Source organism: Numida meleagris, chromosome 18 (assembly GCF_002078875.1).
Source record: "Numida meleagris isolate 19003 breed g44 Domestic line chromosome 18, NumMel1.0, whole genome shotgun sequence".
Classification (NCBI taxonomy): Eukaryota; Metazoa; Chordata; class Aves; order Galliformes; family Numididae; genus Numida; species Numida meleagris.
Genome location: NC_034426.1, coordinates 3,254,326 through 3,272,030, shown reverse-complemented (window position 1 = coordinate 3,272,030; position 17,705 = coordinate 3,254,326). Strand labels below are relative to the sequence as shown.

General features: G+C 38.7%; 1 protein-coding gene across 5 annotated transcripts in view; it reads right to left on the bottom strand.

Annotated features, from left to right (window-relative positions):
• ZZEF1 (zinc finger ZZ-type and EF-hand domain containing 1) overlaps positions 1-17,705 on the bottom strand; it is a 55,707-nt gene that overhangs the window by 11,908 nt on the left and 26,094 nt on the right. For 4 of the 5 annotated variants that reach the window (XR_002443975.1, XR_002443974.1, XM_021415584.1 and 1 more), the window contains exons 27-47: positions 16,998-17,077; positions 15,668-15,761; positions 14,620-15,136; positions 13,798-13,962; positions 13,091-13,210; positions 12,373-12,534; positions 11,705-11,834; positions 11,296-11,434; positions 10,911-11,076; positions 10,065-10,327; positions 8,875-9,047; positions 8,179-8,332; positions 7,407-7,546; positions 6,574-6,851; positions 5,621-5,795; positions 4,998-5,130; positions 3,234-3,430; positions 2,542-2,661; positions 1,548-1,736; positions 1,106-1,206; positions 449-584 (exon numbers count right to left, since the gene is read on the bottom strand). Coding sequence is in view for 3 of the 5 variants with exons in the window: in XM_021415584.1 (XP_021271259.1) it covers positions 449-584; positions 1,106-1,206; positions 1,548-1,736; positions 2,542-2,661; positions 3,234-3,430; positions 4,998-5,130; positions 5,621-5,795; positions 6,574-6,851; positions 7,407-7,546; positions 8,179-8,332; positions 8,875-9,047; positions 10,065-10,327; positions 10,911-11,076; positions 11,296-11,434; positions 11,705-11,834; positions 12,373-12,534; positions 13,091-13,210; positions 13,798-13,962; positions 14,620-15,136; positions 15,668-15,761; positions 16,998-17,077 (3,632 nt within the window). In the remaining 2 variants the exon portion in view is untranslated. The remainder of the gene's footprint in view (positions 1-448; positions 585-1,105; positions 1,207-1,547; positions 1,737-2,541; positions 2,662-3,233; positions 3,431-4,997; positions 5,131-5,620; positions 5,796-6,573; positions 6,852-7,406; positions 7,547-8,178; positions 8,333-8,874; positions 9,048-10,064; positions 10,328-10,910; positions 11,077-11,295; positions 11,435-11,704; positions 11,835-12,372; positions 12,535-13,090; positions 13,211-13,797; positions 13,963-14,619; positions 15,137-15,667; positions 15,762-16,997; positions 17,078-17,705) is intronic. The other variant, XM_021415585.1, reaches the window with a different exon arrangement.

Sequence of the window (17,705 nt, the reverse complement as noted above, 5' to 3'; positions counted from 1 at the left end):
TCAAATTAAAGTAAAAAGCTGTATAACCATGCTACTGAATGCAAAACCTCAGCTTACAAGGGCAACACTGCTTCCTTGTTCTGCTGAAGTTACTGTAAGATAGCAATAACATGGTAGAACAGTAACAGTTACCGTATAAACTTGCAGCAGTTAGATACAATCTCTCCTGTATAAGGAGAGGAAATTACAGCCTGCAATCACAATTTGTTCTCCTGACCTGAGGATCAAGTTCTCTTACTTCCTTAAGGAAGGAGTCACAAGGAAGAAATACTCGATTCTTGTTGCACCTCCTCATTCATTTTGGCATAAAACATTAGCAACAGATTACTTCAAGTGTAAAAAAGAAAAAATAGATATCTATCTCTGAATTTACTGAAAAAAAATTGCAGCTATTCAGTGCCTGAGCTGATTATTTCAAAACCGCCCCTTTCAGTGGAGAGATACACACCAAACATGGTAAGATGATCATATCTGTGTCTACTGCTTTTGAACTCTGCTCCTCCAACTTCAAACGCTTGCTGGGTTGCCATTTCTGAGCCAGGGTTCGGATCCTCTCATCTGTTGTAATTACATCTCCATCAAACCTCAAAAAAAAAAAAAAAACCCACCAAACAAATACATAAATCTATTTGGAAATTAATGAAAGTTAAATTAACACAATTAAGTACAAATTAAAACTCTTCCTTCTTTCTGCTTTAAAAAGATTAATTAAACTCTACCTATTTTTGGCATGTGGTATGTTAAGTAGCTTCCCTGTTCTAACAAGCAGAAGGTCTTACATCAAATTGTTTATCTCTGTAGGAACACGATGGCTCCAAGACATGCTTTTATTATTAGAAGTCACAGGAAGGTCTGTTCATTCCTTCTCATTTAGGATAATTTACAGATATAATAGATCTTTATATGGGAGTTATTTATTTAAAAGAACACACAATTTCAGAAGATGGCGTCAACTAAAACGTATCAGGAGTTCAATTCCCAACTTTTCACCCATGAGAAACAAGTCATATCCTTGGAACAATTTGTATTCAGCACCTTTCATATATTAAGTTATCACTTGCATCTACTAACTTTGTTTTTGGATTGGATCCAGCCCTTCACATACCTCTTTTGAACTTCCAGAAAGAAAGAATCAGTTCTCTTCATTTGCAACTCGTACATGGCTCGTAGAATATGGAGAGGTGCATTAAGTGCATCGTGTGTCATCTGAGCAAGAAGGAAAAAAAGGCAAGACATTACAGGGGAAGAAGAAAGATGAGTTTCTTTAAGAGTGACCTAGTTATTATTTTCCTGTTTATCATATAGGTAGAGAATTAATGAACTTAATAAAATCTGGATAAGTAAAAGTTGAAAAAAAAATATAGTGTTAATTACTGTAGTTCTAGCGCAAATTTCTGTTTCATTTGTTTCCTTCCTTTCTATTTCTTGAAGTCACAGACCTACAGACTACAAATATATAAGAAATTCAGCAAGATAAACAACCAATTATTTTATGTAACTAGCAAATCTATAGTAACATCTAACAAGAGAAAAATAAGTTGAGGTACCAAGAAGCATATTTTGGTGGCTTCATCCAAACCCTCCAGAGGATCAAGTTTGTTCTGCTCTACATCAGCAGGACCAACAATGGATTGCTCCATGTCTTGATCTTGTTCCCTTTCTTCCAACTCAGTATCCTCACGTTCAGCCAAGGAACTGATCTCTTTCTTTGAGGAATACAACATTATTGACAAAATCTACAAAGAAGAAGGTAGCATATGGTGTGACAGCTGTAGATGATACCAGCCTATCTGCAACCAGCATTTTATAAGAACATTATAAGACCTGGACAGTTTAACACAAGCTATTCTAAAAAGAAACAGCGCCCAAAAATCAACAACAAAAAAACAAAACCAAACCCCAGCATCTCCAGCAACATGAATTCAAGCCAATTCCCACCTCACATAGGAGTTGCACCTCCCAGGCTGCTACAAATACAACTTAAATAATGAGCCAAAGTGTAAAAAGTTGAGAAGATCATTATTTAACCATTTCAGTACATCAAAAGCTTCAGGATTCTTAGACAGGAACTGAGCAGAGGTGACTCTCACCAGTAAGTCAGTGCTGCCCCTACACACTCCCCATGCCTATGATAAAACACAACTAATGACTGAATCATTTTCATCTTTCTGCAGTTAGATGTTCAGAAAGAATGTGCCCATGAGGGTGTCCCCACATTGCACTGCCATAATACTTCATGTGTCAGTGAATAACACAACTGATATTTTTCTTTTTGAGAATTATTTTTTAGAATTGAAGAACGGAATTTTCAAGAACAGTATAAAGTGGGAAAGTAGAACTAAGTGATCCTCTTGCAGATTTGTTTCAAATACAGTCAAACAGAGAAACACAGATCCAGGGACGCAGGAACTGAACATTTTCATAAAGACTAATTAAGAATATTCTTGAGATTTTCTTCACAAAAGGAAAGTGCAATGCCATTAACATTTCATGCCATGGCATGAAGCCCAGCTTCTTACAAGATGTAACGTATTGCCTTACCTCCAAGTCTCTGAGAAGCCAGGTCTTACTGAAGCCAGTTCCTTTGCTACATTTCTTCACGAGAAGCTTAAGTAAACCAGACTGAAGGAAGGCAGCTTGGACCTCCTTAAAACCATGAATCTACACAGACAGACAGACATGCAAATAAATAAATAAGGAAGCAATTTATCACAATGCTTACAGGGACTTATCACATAGCCTACTTATGGTAGGAATTATTTTCATTTGTATCCTTGGAAAAAAAAAAAAAGGGAAAAAAACAATTTAAATGCACAGTACTAATTGGATGTCTATTTTGCTTAGACCTCCTTCTTCATATACTTCAGGAACAAGAAAAGGGGCAAGTGAGCTTCAGTCCATTAGGTATTAGAGATAACTGAGTGCAAAATGGACTCATGTTTGTTTCCCAATGTGCTTAGTCAATACACAAGTTGCTCTTGAGGATGGTAGAATACAAACTCTGCCCAGTGAGCTGTGCATGCCCCATCCCTGGAGGTGTTCAAGCCCAGGCTGGATGGGGTGCTGGGCAGCCTGATTTAGTGCCCAGTTTAGTGGCTGGCAATCCTGCCAGGGAAAGGGGGTTGGAACTCGATGATCTTTGAGGTCCCTTCCAACCCAAACCACACTATGATTCTATGACACGATTCTGAAATTGATCTATTGTTATACTCTGTATGTCAGGCAAAAGATACCTTAAGTGTTCTGTAAAGCCCCTTTAGAGCAAGTGACAAGACCCACGTTGCTTCCACTGCCTCAGCATAACTGCTGTCCATGGTGGTTTGCAAAAGGTGTGTGCATATAAGAACGAAGTGCTGGAGGTACTGTCTCAGCTGGGTCTGGGAATCGCTGCCTTCTTGCTCACATTTCTGAATCAACTGGTAGTCTTTCACTACAAGAGAGAAAAGAGACAATTCACTATGTTCATCTTAAAATGTTGTGGATCAGTAAATATTAGAAAGCTGAGACATGAACACAACCCACAAATGAAGGACGCACTAATAACCAGAGTTGGATTAACAAGACTATACAAGAACCACCCCCCTGCTTTGCTGAGGCCAAATTACAGCCTTTACTTGAACTATTTCAGACTGAATGGTCAAGAAAGTATTTTTATCTAGATAAAATAGGTATTTTCTGGCAACAGCTGGTTGTACATATTTATGTATACACAGTTCAGTATACAAACCAGCCATTGTCTTGCTTTACAAACAGAATAGGGAAAATTCTGACCCACAATTGATATGATGATTGATATGAGATTGAATATCTCACTGTTCAAAACAAGTTTTAAAAAATAATAATTTAAAAAAATATTTTTTTTTAAAAAATCAAACTTCTACATTCAAATCTTTCTTCAGTATCAGAAAGTAGATTCGTTTGTTGGTTTTTCCAAGTGCCTTTTGAACAACTTCAATAGTCAAATCTTAGGACAACTGTTGCTGTATTAATCTCACAACATTAGGTCATGGATGTCCAAGTTGAAAACCCTTGCTTCTAGGAATCCAACTGATTTGTTAAACATTTAGCTTGATGGATCCTTTAAATGAGGCAAAACTCAGGAAGAAAATTCTCTCTGGTACAATGACCCGGGGAGCAGCATCTGTTGTTTTAATTTAAAATAGCCTTTAGACACCATAATAGCTAACAGATTGGATTATTCTAGATTAACCAAACTCCTTTCCTCAAGGATACGCTACTTCATATCATATAACTCTCGTGTTTTTTGTCTCAAACTTTAGGGCTATCAAACCCTTTTCATTGACAAGTTCTTCCAGACTGGAGGAAAGCACAGCAAAAGCAGACTCCTGACACTTTAAAACACACAATTAAAGAAGTTAGGCCTGCTCTCATGGCACGCTTTCTTGCAGGACCCATAAAGAACAGCTAACATGGCATTGCTTCATACGTGATCAATATCCAGGCATGGTTTTGCTGCTTATAGTCTTCATTTACTAGCAGGCAGCACATGTTGCTGACAGTGGAAAGAGGCATTCAGAGTGTTCTGAGAGGAACAGAACAGACCCCAAGTAGCTTGCAGCACTGGGCTACACAGAAGTAGCACGTGCATTTTTAAAGTTTGCAGTTGTTTTAAGACGTCTCATCCTTTATAAATGTACTTGCAAAGCAATAAGCAAACCTCTAAACAGATATAGTTGCTTAATTAAAAGCCTATTTCTGAGATTACTCAATTAATAAAATGGTTGACCGTTTCCTAAATCCTCTCCTGGATAAAAACAAACGTCAGAGTTTCAAAAAGGAAAGAGATCTCCATAAACTTTACCACAGTTCACAATTTGGTTTAACCTATGAGCAGAAAATGTGGTGACTTAGTCATAACAGAGCTGAAACCCTGCAGGCCTGCGTGAAGCATTCTATTAAAAACATGCTTTTGGGTCCCCACGCGAAACCTCAAGGAAAAACTCTGATTCCTTAATCAAATAAGAAGGTGACAGAACCTGTTTTCCTCTTTCGTGTCTTGATGTCTACTACAACAGCCCTATTTTTCTCAGTGAAATGCTTCAGGATGATCACGTTATGAGGCTCGTTAGCATTATCCATGTACACAGAACGAGTCCCCATGCACAGCACCTGAAATTGCAGCAGAAATTTCAGTTATGATTGGGAAAACTCATTTAAAATGCACAGTCATCTTTTATGTTAGTTATATTTGCTCATATTATTGGCTGGACAACGTGCTTGCTGCCAGGTATTTGCTGATCTTTAGAGAATGGTAGCTATTTCTTCATAGAAATGAACTGCAACAAACAGCTTAATGCAAGAATGAGATTGTTTGTTTCATTTGTACAAAAAGTCCCTTTTGATACCCAAACACACTAAGCTGCTTTTCTCATCATAATTTAAAGCAGTACCCAAGGAAATTCAAAGCAAGCCCAGCCACATTATCCTTCACTAGATAAACATTAATTGTGCACAAGTGGAAAGATGTGAGCTCTGACATGCACCATATTTTAAGGGTTTATAAAGAATGTCTCCTACTGATAAAATCTGTAGTATGTAGAAACAGAAAACAAAAAGCTCTAACCAGTTTTGTTTCCTTTGCTACAGATAGGCTACTTACCTCAGGAAATCCAACCAGCACCAATAAAGTGAAGATATTGGTGTGCTTCAGCTGGAAAGGAAGCTGCTTGATGCAATGGTCAGTGAAAGCAGCGATGACATTGTGCCACTGAGCAGAAGAGTTCAAAGATCGAAGAATATCTGCCATGGAGCTTGCCCAGTCCAGACCTACACGACTGGAAAGCAAGAGCAGCGCAGATTAGGATGGCTGACCACACACTTACTTGGAACTATTTTTCTCCCAGACATCGTATCACTGTTAATCCATCATCGTTGTACCTTTCACAGCATTAATACAACTGTATTTTTCCAAATATTTGAAGCTTTCATCACAGCTGACAAATGAATGCCCTTTTGCTTTTCATCATTAGAGCATAAACATTCTATTTTTGTTAACAGGTTTACAGTCCCAACTCAAAGTTTGCCTGAGCACTACGATCTCAAATTCCTAATCTTAGTTTAGAGCTCAAGCTCTTTTCTTTGCACAACAGCAAGCGGTCCATTTCCCACACATGGAACTACCTGCTCTCTCTGTGGCCTACAAAAGTAACCTAGAGAGGCTTGTCTCCTTGCTCTGGTTAGCCTTTGAGAAACTCCTTCCTCTCAGACGACCTTCTGGATATTCTGCCTTTTACATGTCTGTTTGTTTTTGAACCTTCCCTATAAAGCTTAACCACAATGAAAAATGCCTTAAGTAGCAAGCACAATATTAATCCTAGAATGCTTAAGAGTTTTCTCCAGATCTTCAAAACTGAACGTATTTCCCGCCCCTCCTTGCTGTTTTCAGAGCAGTTTTACGATACAAAATCTCCAATACTCTTACATAAGGTGGCCAGATTTTCTGCTAAAAACAACAACAACAAAAAAAACACAATTGCATGCAAGAAACACACAGAAAATAAAATTGGGGCTCGTCATCAGAGAGCAGCTAATAGGTTTCAATTAAAAAAGCACCTGTCTAAACACACAGCTCCCAGACTGAACAGAAGATGAGTTGTCTTCCAGCCTTCTGGCACTGCAGATGCATCTCCCGCAGCAAACAAACTGTGCTTGGTTGAAAGGACTTTAGACACTGCAGCATCCACTTCTGCAGGCTTCAGTCTCAGGATTAACTGGCCCAGAAGTCCCAGTGTTAAATGGTAAGTTTCATTTAGGTGGCCAGCGTTTGAGATGACAACCTGAAACATCAGTGGCAGTATCTGTTCCAGGTTAATCAAAGACATGGTAGAGCCCTAGGGAAGAAGGAAAATCTCAGTAAGACAGGGAAAGAAAACAGGATTTTTAGTCAAAGTCATAGCACATACAAAACCTTCTGTTATAACGCTCCTTCTAGTGGGACAGAAGGAAATGAGAAACGAGGTTCCCATGCACTTCAGTTGTGTTGGCATAAAACTGCAAATCTCACATCTCCATGCAGCTTTATAACATCAAGACTTTCCGTATGAGAGTTTTCCATAAAACTGAAAGAAGGCACAGTACAAACTGTATTCAGTAGTAAAACCAGACATGTAAACCTAAGGTGACGGTTTAAAGTTTGCAGGTGTTGAACGGTGAAGGTAGGCTGCTGTCAAGATAAATTACAATTCCCTTTCCCTCACCTAGGAACGAGGTCTTACATTCCTTTAGCAACATGAGTTGGCCTAAGACATTCTGATTCTGACAACTGCTTTTTGCAACAAGCAAGCAAGAAGAGTCCTTCTCCCATAACATGTAATTTGCTATGAATTTTATTTGTGTGATTTCTAACATCTAGTAAACGACACAGATTGGAAGTAAAAAGAACTCACTGATTTGAAAGGGGGTAACATAGCTGCCAGCAGTCCCAGGATCCTCTTCTGAGAGCATTCAGCAAAAACTTGTTCCTGGCTAGGTATCAGAACCTTCTCTGCTTGCTTCTGAGCTGAATCCTCTGAAATGCAGTCATCTACTTTCCAAATTAAAACAAAACATTAAAAAAAAATGAACAGAAAGAAATCAGTTTAATTGATATGGTTGAAAGTCTAAGGATCTTTTTAATCCAAATGTTATTAAAATTTTATACACTTTTATAGAAGTGTATAAAAGATAGCAGGTAAAGAGATTTATCCACAACATCTGAGCGGCTGGAACCGAATGATCTTTAAGGTCCCTTCCAACCTAAGCCATCCTGTGACTCATTCAAAAGTGTACACTGGACAGTGCTATGTACAGATTCATTTCCTTATCATAATTCTAACAGCACTAGTCATTACTAGGATAAAGTGCCTATCTTCTGGCTCTGAATACGTAAGACCACACAAGTTTTGTGTTAGCACAACAGGAAGCATCACATCTATGCGTGAATATTTATCACTGGAACCCTACTCTGATTTCTAGAAGCCTTTGAACAGATTGCAAGGGAGCAGTTGTTCAAAGCACTATGCTTGGCAGGTTTTTTTTACAAAGCAAATAGCTCATTTCCATTAAAGACATTTGCAAATACACAAAAATGGGTTAGGAAGAAAAAAAAAAATACAGCTGTTTACTTTGCATATGGATGAATGTTTCTGTGACAGGGAAAAAGGGAAATAATCTTTTTACCTGCTGGAGTAACATTATCTTCCAGAACCAACTCTGATTCGTGTCTGAAAACAGCTTTCTTTGCAGGGACAGCACTATGATCACCTTTGCTTCCATGTTTTTCCACTTGATCTTCAGCAGGAGATGGGATTTCATTGTGAGCGTCTCCTTTCCCCTAAAAATAAAACAAAGGTACTGAAAGATTAAAACAAAATTTAAAACCTGCCTAAACACCGTGGAAAGAGATAGCAGGTAATCTGCACAGGACAAACATTTTTCCAGAATACCAAAATCTTCCATAGGTTAACAATTTCTGGACGTATAGACATCTTAAGCTCCCATATTCAGTGGCCACATATTTTTCTATTTTGCTTGTATCTCTGTGCATAAGGTCATTACATTCCACTGCCATAGCTTTATACACCATGTAAAGCTGTAGAAAAGTCTTTTTTCATCCCTACATAGTGCTAAAGCCAGGGGAACCGCAGTCCTTCCAGCAATGCCCTTTGCTCCAACATTTTTGTGAGTCAAAATTTAATGGGCTGGATTTAATTGAAAATACACCAAGCAACCATTCTCACCCTGCCCGCAACTCTTACCTACAAATGAAATCATTACTCTCCATCCTTGCAGTTACATATCCAGAATAGGACGTTTAACTTCTGAAAGTCACACAGCTAATTAATATCAGGGCTTCTGTGCGTAATGAGTACTTACATTATTATGCATAAAAGAGCCTGTGCTTGGTTTCTCATCTTTCCCCTTCCCTGCTTTATCACCAATATGGCTTTTTGGAGCACCATCTGTGGGAGGACTGACTGAAACAGTGTCATTCTCTGAGAGGGATTCACCTTCTGGCAACATGCAGAGGAGAGCTAAGTTTTTCAGACCTGAAAGCAGAGAAGTTACAAAACCCATTTAGCTTTTGAGAGGTAAGACGGGCAAAGAGCAGAACCGAAACATATTGAAACAGAACTGTAAACTTCTCCTCATGCCTTTTTTTGGAACATTGTTGAGCACAACTCCACCAAAAAGATGTTCTCCACCATGTTCCCTTACTCCTGTATATCCATTAAATAACTCTGAAGAACAAGTGGTGACATTTTCTGCCTCGTGAAGATGCCATCAGGGCAGAAGTCCTGATTAATTTTAAGAAGCAGGGGAGCTACCTTCCAGCAGAGTGAATTACAGAAAGTAAACTTTGTTTTAAACTTCTGACCACTTAAATATTTGTACAATAAAACGATGTTAAAAACAGATGAAATAATGAGCGTGCATGAGTGTGTGGTGATGGCATTTCAGCTATACTAGGGCTGTTAAAAAAAATGCCAATAAATCTATTTGAAGTTGTGTATAAGATTTTGGATAAATTCTGCACAAATCTCTGGTGTATCACTGTAAGTATCTGTAAGCAGGGTCTTAGTTCACAGAAATCCCCATTTCCAGGCAAAAGGGCATCATCCCCAGCAACTTATTAGAAATAAGATTAAAAAATTCTTGCAAATGCATGAGGAACAAAAAGCGTTTTGCACCAAGTTGTTTGCTTTCCTTCAAATCCTTCAGCTGTCAGTAACAGAACATGAAGCTAGACTGATCTGTTTACAACATCTGTAATGGAGAAAATAAAAAAGGAAAAAAAACAACAAAAAAATAAAAAACCCGAAGAGTTGCCAAGATGTCTTTGGTATTTATATAAGCAGGAAATTAATTTTTTCAAGCACCTATTTTCCAGGTTCCCAGCGACCCTGAATGACACTTGTTCTGCATTTGCTTTCTACATAAACAATTATTTTCAGTGAAGTACACAGTAGCTTCCCCTTTCCTTTGGAAACTTCAAACTGAGCCATCACAGACTTTTCTGACACTTGCTAGAAACCATTGTTTCAGTGAAGGAGGAGCTGACTCACCTTTCCCTTGCTGTGCTTTCATCAGACAGTCTCCAATGAGCTGTATGCACTGATGCTGTAGAACTCTGGCATGACTAAGGACCTGGGAATCTAGTTTCTCTCCTTCTACTTCCTCCCCATTTGCCAGATCTGCACTGTAGAGAGTCAAAGCTGCAAACAGCAGCCAGGAATAATTGTGGACATATGGCTGGATGAGTCTCTGTCGGTCACTGATTCGAATCGTCACCATTGGATACACTGTGATGCTGTGAGTGGGCAAGTGACTGAAAGAAAAAGGTATAATAAATAAGATTGAAATGCAGACATGTTCTTGACAACCAATGTAGTTAGTGACATTAAATACCTTTAGAGGAAGCTATGAAAAACCCAACACATTCCACAACTTCAAACTGTAGACCTTTAAGAGCTGTAAACCATTGAACCCTGACATGAATAGTGTCATTTAACAGAACTTGTGTTGTCCCAATAGCTCCTGCTCTACGTACACCTTGTGAAGATATTTGGTGTCAAACATGGAACGCTATACTGCCAAACCACAGCACTGGATTTGCTCCTCCTTCCTGTCATCCAGGATGGCTAACTCTCCCTCTTCAGCTTTCACAGCCATGGCTAGAAAATAGCTGCAATTCAGTTGCTTCAGAGCTTAGGGCAGGTTTGGAAACTACAAAACTTTTTACTGAACTGGTCCTACATTTGCTATGTTTCACTGAAGGACATAATTGGATGTTCTGATGTCAGATGCAAACTGGTAGGAAGTGATATTAGAGTGACTGACTGTACTAAGTTGCTAATTATCACTTTTCTGGCAAGGAAAGTGGGAGGAAAAAAATACCACATATTTAATACCTGTCAGAGTACTTCTTTGCAGAGTAACATCCATAGCAAAGGTCGAAGTCATCACACACATTGCAGTTCATTCTCCGACCTATGATGACTCCTTGGCAGTGGTCACAGGCATACTCCATGTTAACCATTTCATGGTCATCCTCATGTCCTTCAGGCTTAACTCCACCTGTTTAACAAGATTTTTAAGAATTCTCTGAAAACTTTTGTTGATAAAGGACCTTAATTTCAAGTTCATGTTCAGATTAGGAAAAGCCTAACGTTCCTAAAACATTCAAAAGAAAAATCTTCCACTTCATTTTATGTGTAATTTAAACAGACTATTTTGCCTTCAACTATAGAGTTCTGAGGGTTTTTTTTTTTTTTTTTTCCAAAAAAAGATTCTTACCAAGAAAACAAGTTTTACACAAATCCATGTCATTGCACTGCAGACAGCGGTAGCGATGCCACGGTGCAATTTCATCACAGCCATCACAGGATATGTCCACGTTTAACAGGTCACAGTAACGTGCCACAAACATGTGCATCTAGGGGAATAAACAGGCATAATTCACTTGAGCACTAAGTTCTGAGAAAGCGCTTCCTAGGTAGAAAGCAGAACACACCCTCTCCACAAAGCAAACAAAAAAAGCAACAACAATGAGGATCTCTTCATCATTTCAGACCTCTGGAGGCCTGCAGGGAGCCAGGGATCCAGCTCATGAAAAAATCATTTTAAGCCAGATGCCCTTCTCTCCTTTATGCTTTCAAAAGCCTCCTAGCCCTTCTGCAAATCAATAAGCAAATTGTGAGGTCACCTTTCTCTGCTTCTCTGGGTCAGCTTGAGCAATCTTTTCATACCAGCTCTCAAACATTATGTCCTGGCATTCATCCATCCACTCACAGTTTTGCTTGTAGTCTGCAATTTCATCTTCTTCACTCCATTGACTAAAAGAAAAGCAAGCTCAAAATTAAATTTGAACACAACTAGGCTTCTCACTAATAAAATTTGGGATAGGTTTTGTTTGTTTCTTCTTAATCAAAGTGCTACAGCTGAAAAAAAAAAAAAAACAACACTGAGAGGGTTTCACTTCACTGGGTTAATAAACGACCACATAGACACTTCCTCCTTGCCTCTGTGACAAGTTCTTAAATACATAATGGAAGCATAATGTAAAATAAATAAATAAATAAATAAATCAGAAAAATCCACATTTACAAAACTGCTTTTAGTAATGCGGGCAGATCGAGTGAGAAAGTTTCATAGCTTTTTGGCCTTTACATCTGCTCAGTGTAAAGATTTTAATTTTTTTTTTGCACTAGAAATGCTGCAAAAAATTTGAATTCTTCACTACTGGTCACATTTTGCTATACTCAATAGTTAATACCTTTACTGCTCACTCCAACACCCAGTTCAGGAATCTTTCTTGGTAAAAATGGTATGAATAATTAATGCCATGTGAAGGTTGCATTCTTCCTGACTCACCAGATCACGCTATCATGAATACTTATGTTTTCCTGTGATGTTGCCATAAGGAGCTGTGGTAACTGAATCTCAACAAAGAAGGAAAGATCACTTGGTTCCCAACTCATATCCAAAAGGTGAAGGAGAGTTGTCTGCACACAGGATAAGGCAGGAAGTAATGATCTGAAACCAAAACAAGACAACAAAACATGACACCTCTACCCTAAAGTTTGCCACTTTCATGTGATACTGGACAAAGGATTTGGAAGATATTAGCTGAGAAATGGACACTATATTCAAAAATTCTCATTCGTCTATGACACTCAGCTATAAATCCCACCAGTTCTAATGAAAATATTACCAAAACATAAGCCTTAGAGTGTGGCTGATGAATTGTGATATTTCTTGCGGCATCATTCTTGCCAACATATTCTGCAATACGTTTGCTATTTCTAGTATTTTACTCCTAAGCTTCAGAAACACATGGCTAAGTTCTAACTTAAAAATGCCATAATAAGCCAAAGTTTTAATACTGATAAACCTATTAAGCTTTCATGGTCAGTATTCATAAGAAAGTAATTTAGCATTTTTGGCCACAGGATCAAAATTCCTTATTTAGTTTTGTAAGTAAAGCAAAATAAACTGGATTAAGACATTAAACAACAAATGAGAAGGAAAGAGAGGAGGAAAATCAGAAAAAAAGAAGCCTCGCATTACTTGGGTGAGCAAGGTGCTGTACCTGTCATTAATGGCACTAAATCCCTTCACAGAGTTCACCAGGAACAAAACAAGCTGATAGTAGGACTCTCGAATCTCCCTGTGTAGCGCAGCACCACAGCCTTCCAAGTTTCCAAAGTAGCTAGAAATTAAAGAGGCAGTTTAGTAGTCTAGAATTCGTTGTCACATCTCATGTAGCATGATTTGTCCATCTTGAAGAACTGAGCAACACTTTCAACACTTGCTGCACGTGGAAAGATGCTAACCCTGTTTAAAATGCAGACTGGCACCTTCAAAGGAAAGTAAAAGAACCCTGTACCCATAACCAGAAAAATAGGCTGGATTACTATTACTTTAATTTCTCACCAAATTGTTTTCTTTTGCATCCAATAAAGCAATAACCACACTCCACAATCATTTTGCCTGCTGTGATCTGGTTAGAAATGTAAAGATGTATATATGTATGTATGTATTCACGCCACGACTCAACCACATGATACCTACTGACTTGAGTAGGTCCAACTGAGTCCCACTTGAAAATAATTAATCATTTTTTTAATGAAATGTGCAAGAAACGCATAGTAGTGTAAAAGCTAATCTTCACATCACACTTTAATCATCCATACAAATAATGAGCAACAACATTTTACTGGCTTCAGCACAGGTGACTGGAAGAACACAAGAGCTCCAACATACCACGTGGCTGAGACTTGTCTAATAATTACTTACTTTGTGAAATCTTTCTGACAGGCCAGAAGTTCTAAAAGGAAAAGCACACAGGGTGGATGAAAACAGTGGGGCTGTCCAAGTGAATCTAGGCACCGGCGGATTGTCTTGAGCACTTCCAAAATATTCTGCCCTTGGGACTTTCTCAGAGCAAGAACCTTTAAAACACTAGAGAAGAGGAAAACCAATAACAACAAGAATGAGGATTTCAAAACACCTTAAGAACAACAACAACAACAAAAAATCACAGTTCAAGAAATTAGTATCTATATTTTCAATTCTATTTCAGCAGCCTTATATTAGAGTAGTGACATAGCAGAAGTACTAATACTTTAATATCAGTTGGAGTGAGAGATGAAGTTTCAAATGGAATCCAACACTTCCTGCATCAGTCCAAGTTTAGAGACCATAACGGGCCCTGGAAGTCTCTTTCCATCTACAATTTTCAGAATGCTAGGTAATTTAATGAAAGATGCAACTAGACTAGATTTTGTTATCTACTGATAGACCGTATCTTCCTTGTTTGTAGACAGGAAGCAAAATGCCACCGAAATCAGATTTCAGGAAGAAGGGTGAGAGATAGCCATGTGCTTCACATTCCAGACATTCTACATGACAGAAACGAACCAAAGGAAATAAGACTCTCTAGAAGCCTCTACATGGTTGGAAGCAAGAGAGGTTTGATACATAAATGTAACAGCTGTTTAGGTACAAACTTCATTTCTTGCATTTTGTCTTGCAGCTAAATTATGTTTTATTCTAGGTGGAGAGGTGTGAAGACAAGTTTTGGCATTTTATAATTGACAGCGTTCACGACCTGCTCACCTTTCATGGGAAAGTGACTGATCCTTAATGAAGTCCAATATGTTTTTCAATATAGGATATTTCTCCTTCAGAGTAGGCACAGCTCTTGGCTCTTCCATTGATCTAAAAGACAGCAGCCTTAGTCTTCCACGGCTGAACTGAGATTTTCGCGTAGGAGTGGAAGGAGGTGATGACACATCTTCCTGCTGCGAAGCTGCATTTTCAGAAGGCTTACTATGAAATGCAGATGCCTCTTCTGCTTGGAGTGGGTCTGGAATTTGTTTAATCTTAGAATCAGATTGTGTTGTTTGCTCCCCCTCTACTGAAACAGAACGAGTTACTCCACTGGAAGACAAGGACGGTGCTGCCTGGAAGTCCGTTTCCACAACAGAACTTTTTCTTTGGTTTTTATCAATGACATACTGGTGAACGTTATCACCATCCTGGGCTTCCAAGCTGTCTGAAGTTGAACCTTTCGTCTTCGCTCTCACAGGCAAAAAATTCAGTAACAAAAGGCTCTTCTGCATACAAAGTTTTGCTGCGGGATAAAAAAATGAGAGTTGAAGTAATGACAGCAGAACACCAAACTTGCTCTCTTTTTTTTTAGCAAGAAGTAATTTATCTTGTTTCTTCTGAGCCAAGAGAGACAGAAAATGTTGTTTTTTCTTAGTATATTGATCATGATGCTATCAGTTACGTAATTCTAGATTTCCAAATGCTAACCACACAAAGCATACAGTAGTCAATATGAACACATTTCATTCTAATAACATTCAGCTGTTATTGCAACAGCAGTTAATTGTGGTAATGAGTTTCTACAAAAACAGATGACTGTAAGTTCAGAACCAGGTGACCAAAGTGATGAGGCACTCCCTGTACAATCTTTTATTTTCTGAAAAGCAAAACGATCTCAGCTCATGTAGCTTACACTAATTTATCTCCTACGTAATTAAAAAGTAACCCAAGTCACTAACTTACCTCTTACAGAAAATATAATTACCAAGATTTACAAGGTAATGCTTTACTAAACCACCTGGAACACTCATGCACTCAGAAAGGCACCACTTACCAAGAGTTTCTGGGTTCACCTCATTTGCTTCTGTGCTCTGCTTCTCCTCAGTATCATTCCCCCTACCCATCAGGGATTTCTGTTTCATTTCCAACTGTAGACAGGATGTTAAAATAGTTAAAACATGACTCTCCCTATATATCTATACAGCAAGGCACTAAGAAGACAGCATTGCATTAAAGGAATTTACTCTCAGGAGCAGATGATGTTATTTATTATTCTCTAGTACAGAACAAAATGCTTAGTCTAAAAGAGCAGTCCCTAAGCTGTCAGAGCAGGTAACAGCCTTGGACCGAGGTGCTCAGTTTGTAAGATGCAACCCTTCCCTGTCATGTGTCCCTCTGCCCTGTAAGAAAAAGGCTTCCCCATTACCCCTACCACTCAGGAAAATACATACAACTAGGATGAGATAAGATTCTCTAAAAGCACCATGTCATACAACAGAGTACTGTCAGATGTCATTGTCACTGCAGCCTCTACACAGAATGCAAATGGAATGCAGACATCACCTGTCAGGCAACAAGTACAGTGCTGTTACTCATATTAACATGCATCTGCACTCATTGTATCTCTAGTGTATACTCATGCTGCAGGGAATTCTTGCAGGATAGAAGGAGGTGGTCACAAGTGACCAGAACAGTTAACTGGCCAGCTCACGGCTGAAGGGCTCACAACAGCAGGAGCAAAGTGGGCCACAGACTTGAATTAGCTGTTCTCAAAGGTCACACAGCTGTTAACATTTAGAATCTCCTGCAGTCTACTGAAATCCAAGTAAAGCTTGGCTCTCTGCAGTGGCAGGTGATGACGCAGACACCTCTCACCAGGTTGTGAGCTGCTGACACCGGCTCTTGACATGAGCCTTATGTTTTAGAGGAACGCTGTGTGCAAGGAACATATCCTGAACCGCAGCCAGTTACTGGCTTGTCAAAGATGCAAGTATTTCCTTTTCTGTAAGGGCTTCAGAATGGTGAGAATGATGTTTAAGACGTTTGTTTCTATGCTATACCTCCAAGGATCTCTCACTGCTATGCAAGAACCTTCCTAATTACCAACACACAAACCTGCTGAAACGTAACAAAGAAACTGATTTTGAGTGTGATTCAGTCCTAAACACTCCTGATCAAACATCTGGAGCTGAGGGAAGGACAGGAATGTAGGAATGCATTTAAATATTTAAGTTCAAAGCTTAGGAAAGACTGTATGTTCTTCCTAAGTGAAAATATTTGACCTAGAATCCAATAGAAAACATAGCTCCACACTGCTCCTTAACAGTGCACTGTAATATATTAAGGCAAACAGCATTAACAGATATCCTCCTGAGAGATCTTACCATCCATATTCTAATTGAATCAGCCAGGGAATATACTTGTGCAAACTCATCACTCAAAGGCACCTTGCCTCCACTGTTGACTGGAAATGAGAGAAAGAAGAGTCCTGTTTATTTACAGCTCCGTTCTTATATAACTTGACTACTTAACTAAAAAATTATGCTAGAGCCTTTGTCTCTTAGTCAATACCTGGAATTATGCCCGTAAGAAAAATAACAAATAAAACCTGCCAACTTTCCTGCACCTTGAATACATTAACTGCACCCTGGCAGAGCTATTTGCAAAGTTAAATTACAAATATCTTTCTCATCTCTTCCAAAATTGATGCATGCATTTATGGGAGATAAAAACCACACCCTCTGCATGCAAATATTACTAATGCAAACTGATATGAGAACGATCAAAACTGCTGAATATTAACTTAATGCAATACATCGGTAGAATTTTACTTTTTTTTTTTTTAAAATACTATGGATTTCTGGAATAGACTTTCAAGATCAGTTTACAACAATTAAACATGTGAGAAAACAGTTTCCATCAAAACTAGCCTGATAATTACTATGGAGAAAGAGATGCTCCTGCGAAGGGTCTTCTTTCTCCCATTACTTAACTTCTACTTTATTTTTCCCCCTTCTTCACAGCACCAACTGTCTGTACTTGACATGGCACACATCAGCCTGGCTCCTGAAACTGGTCTGCCCCAGCAAGGC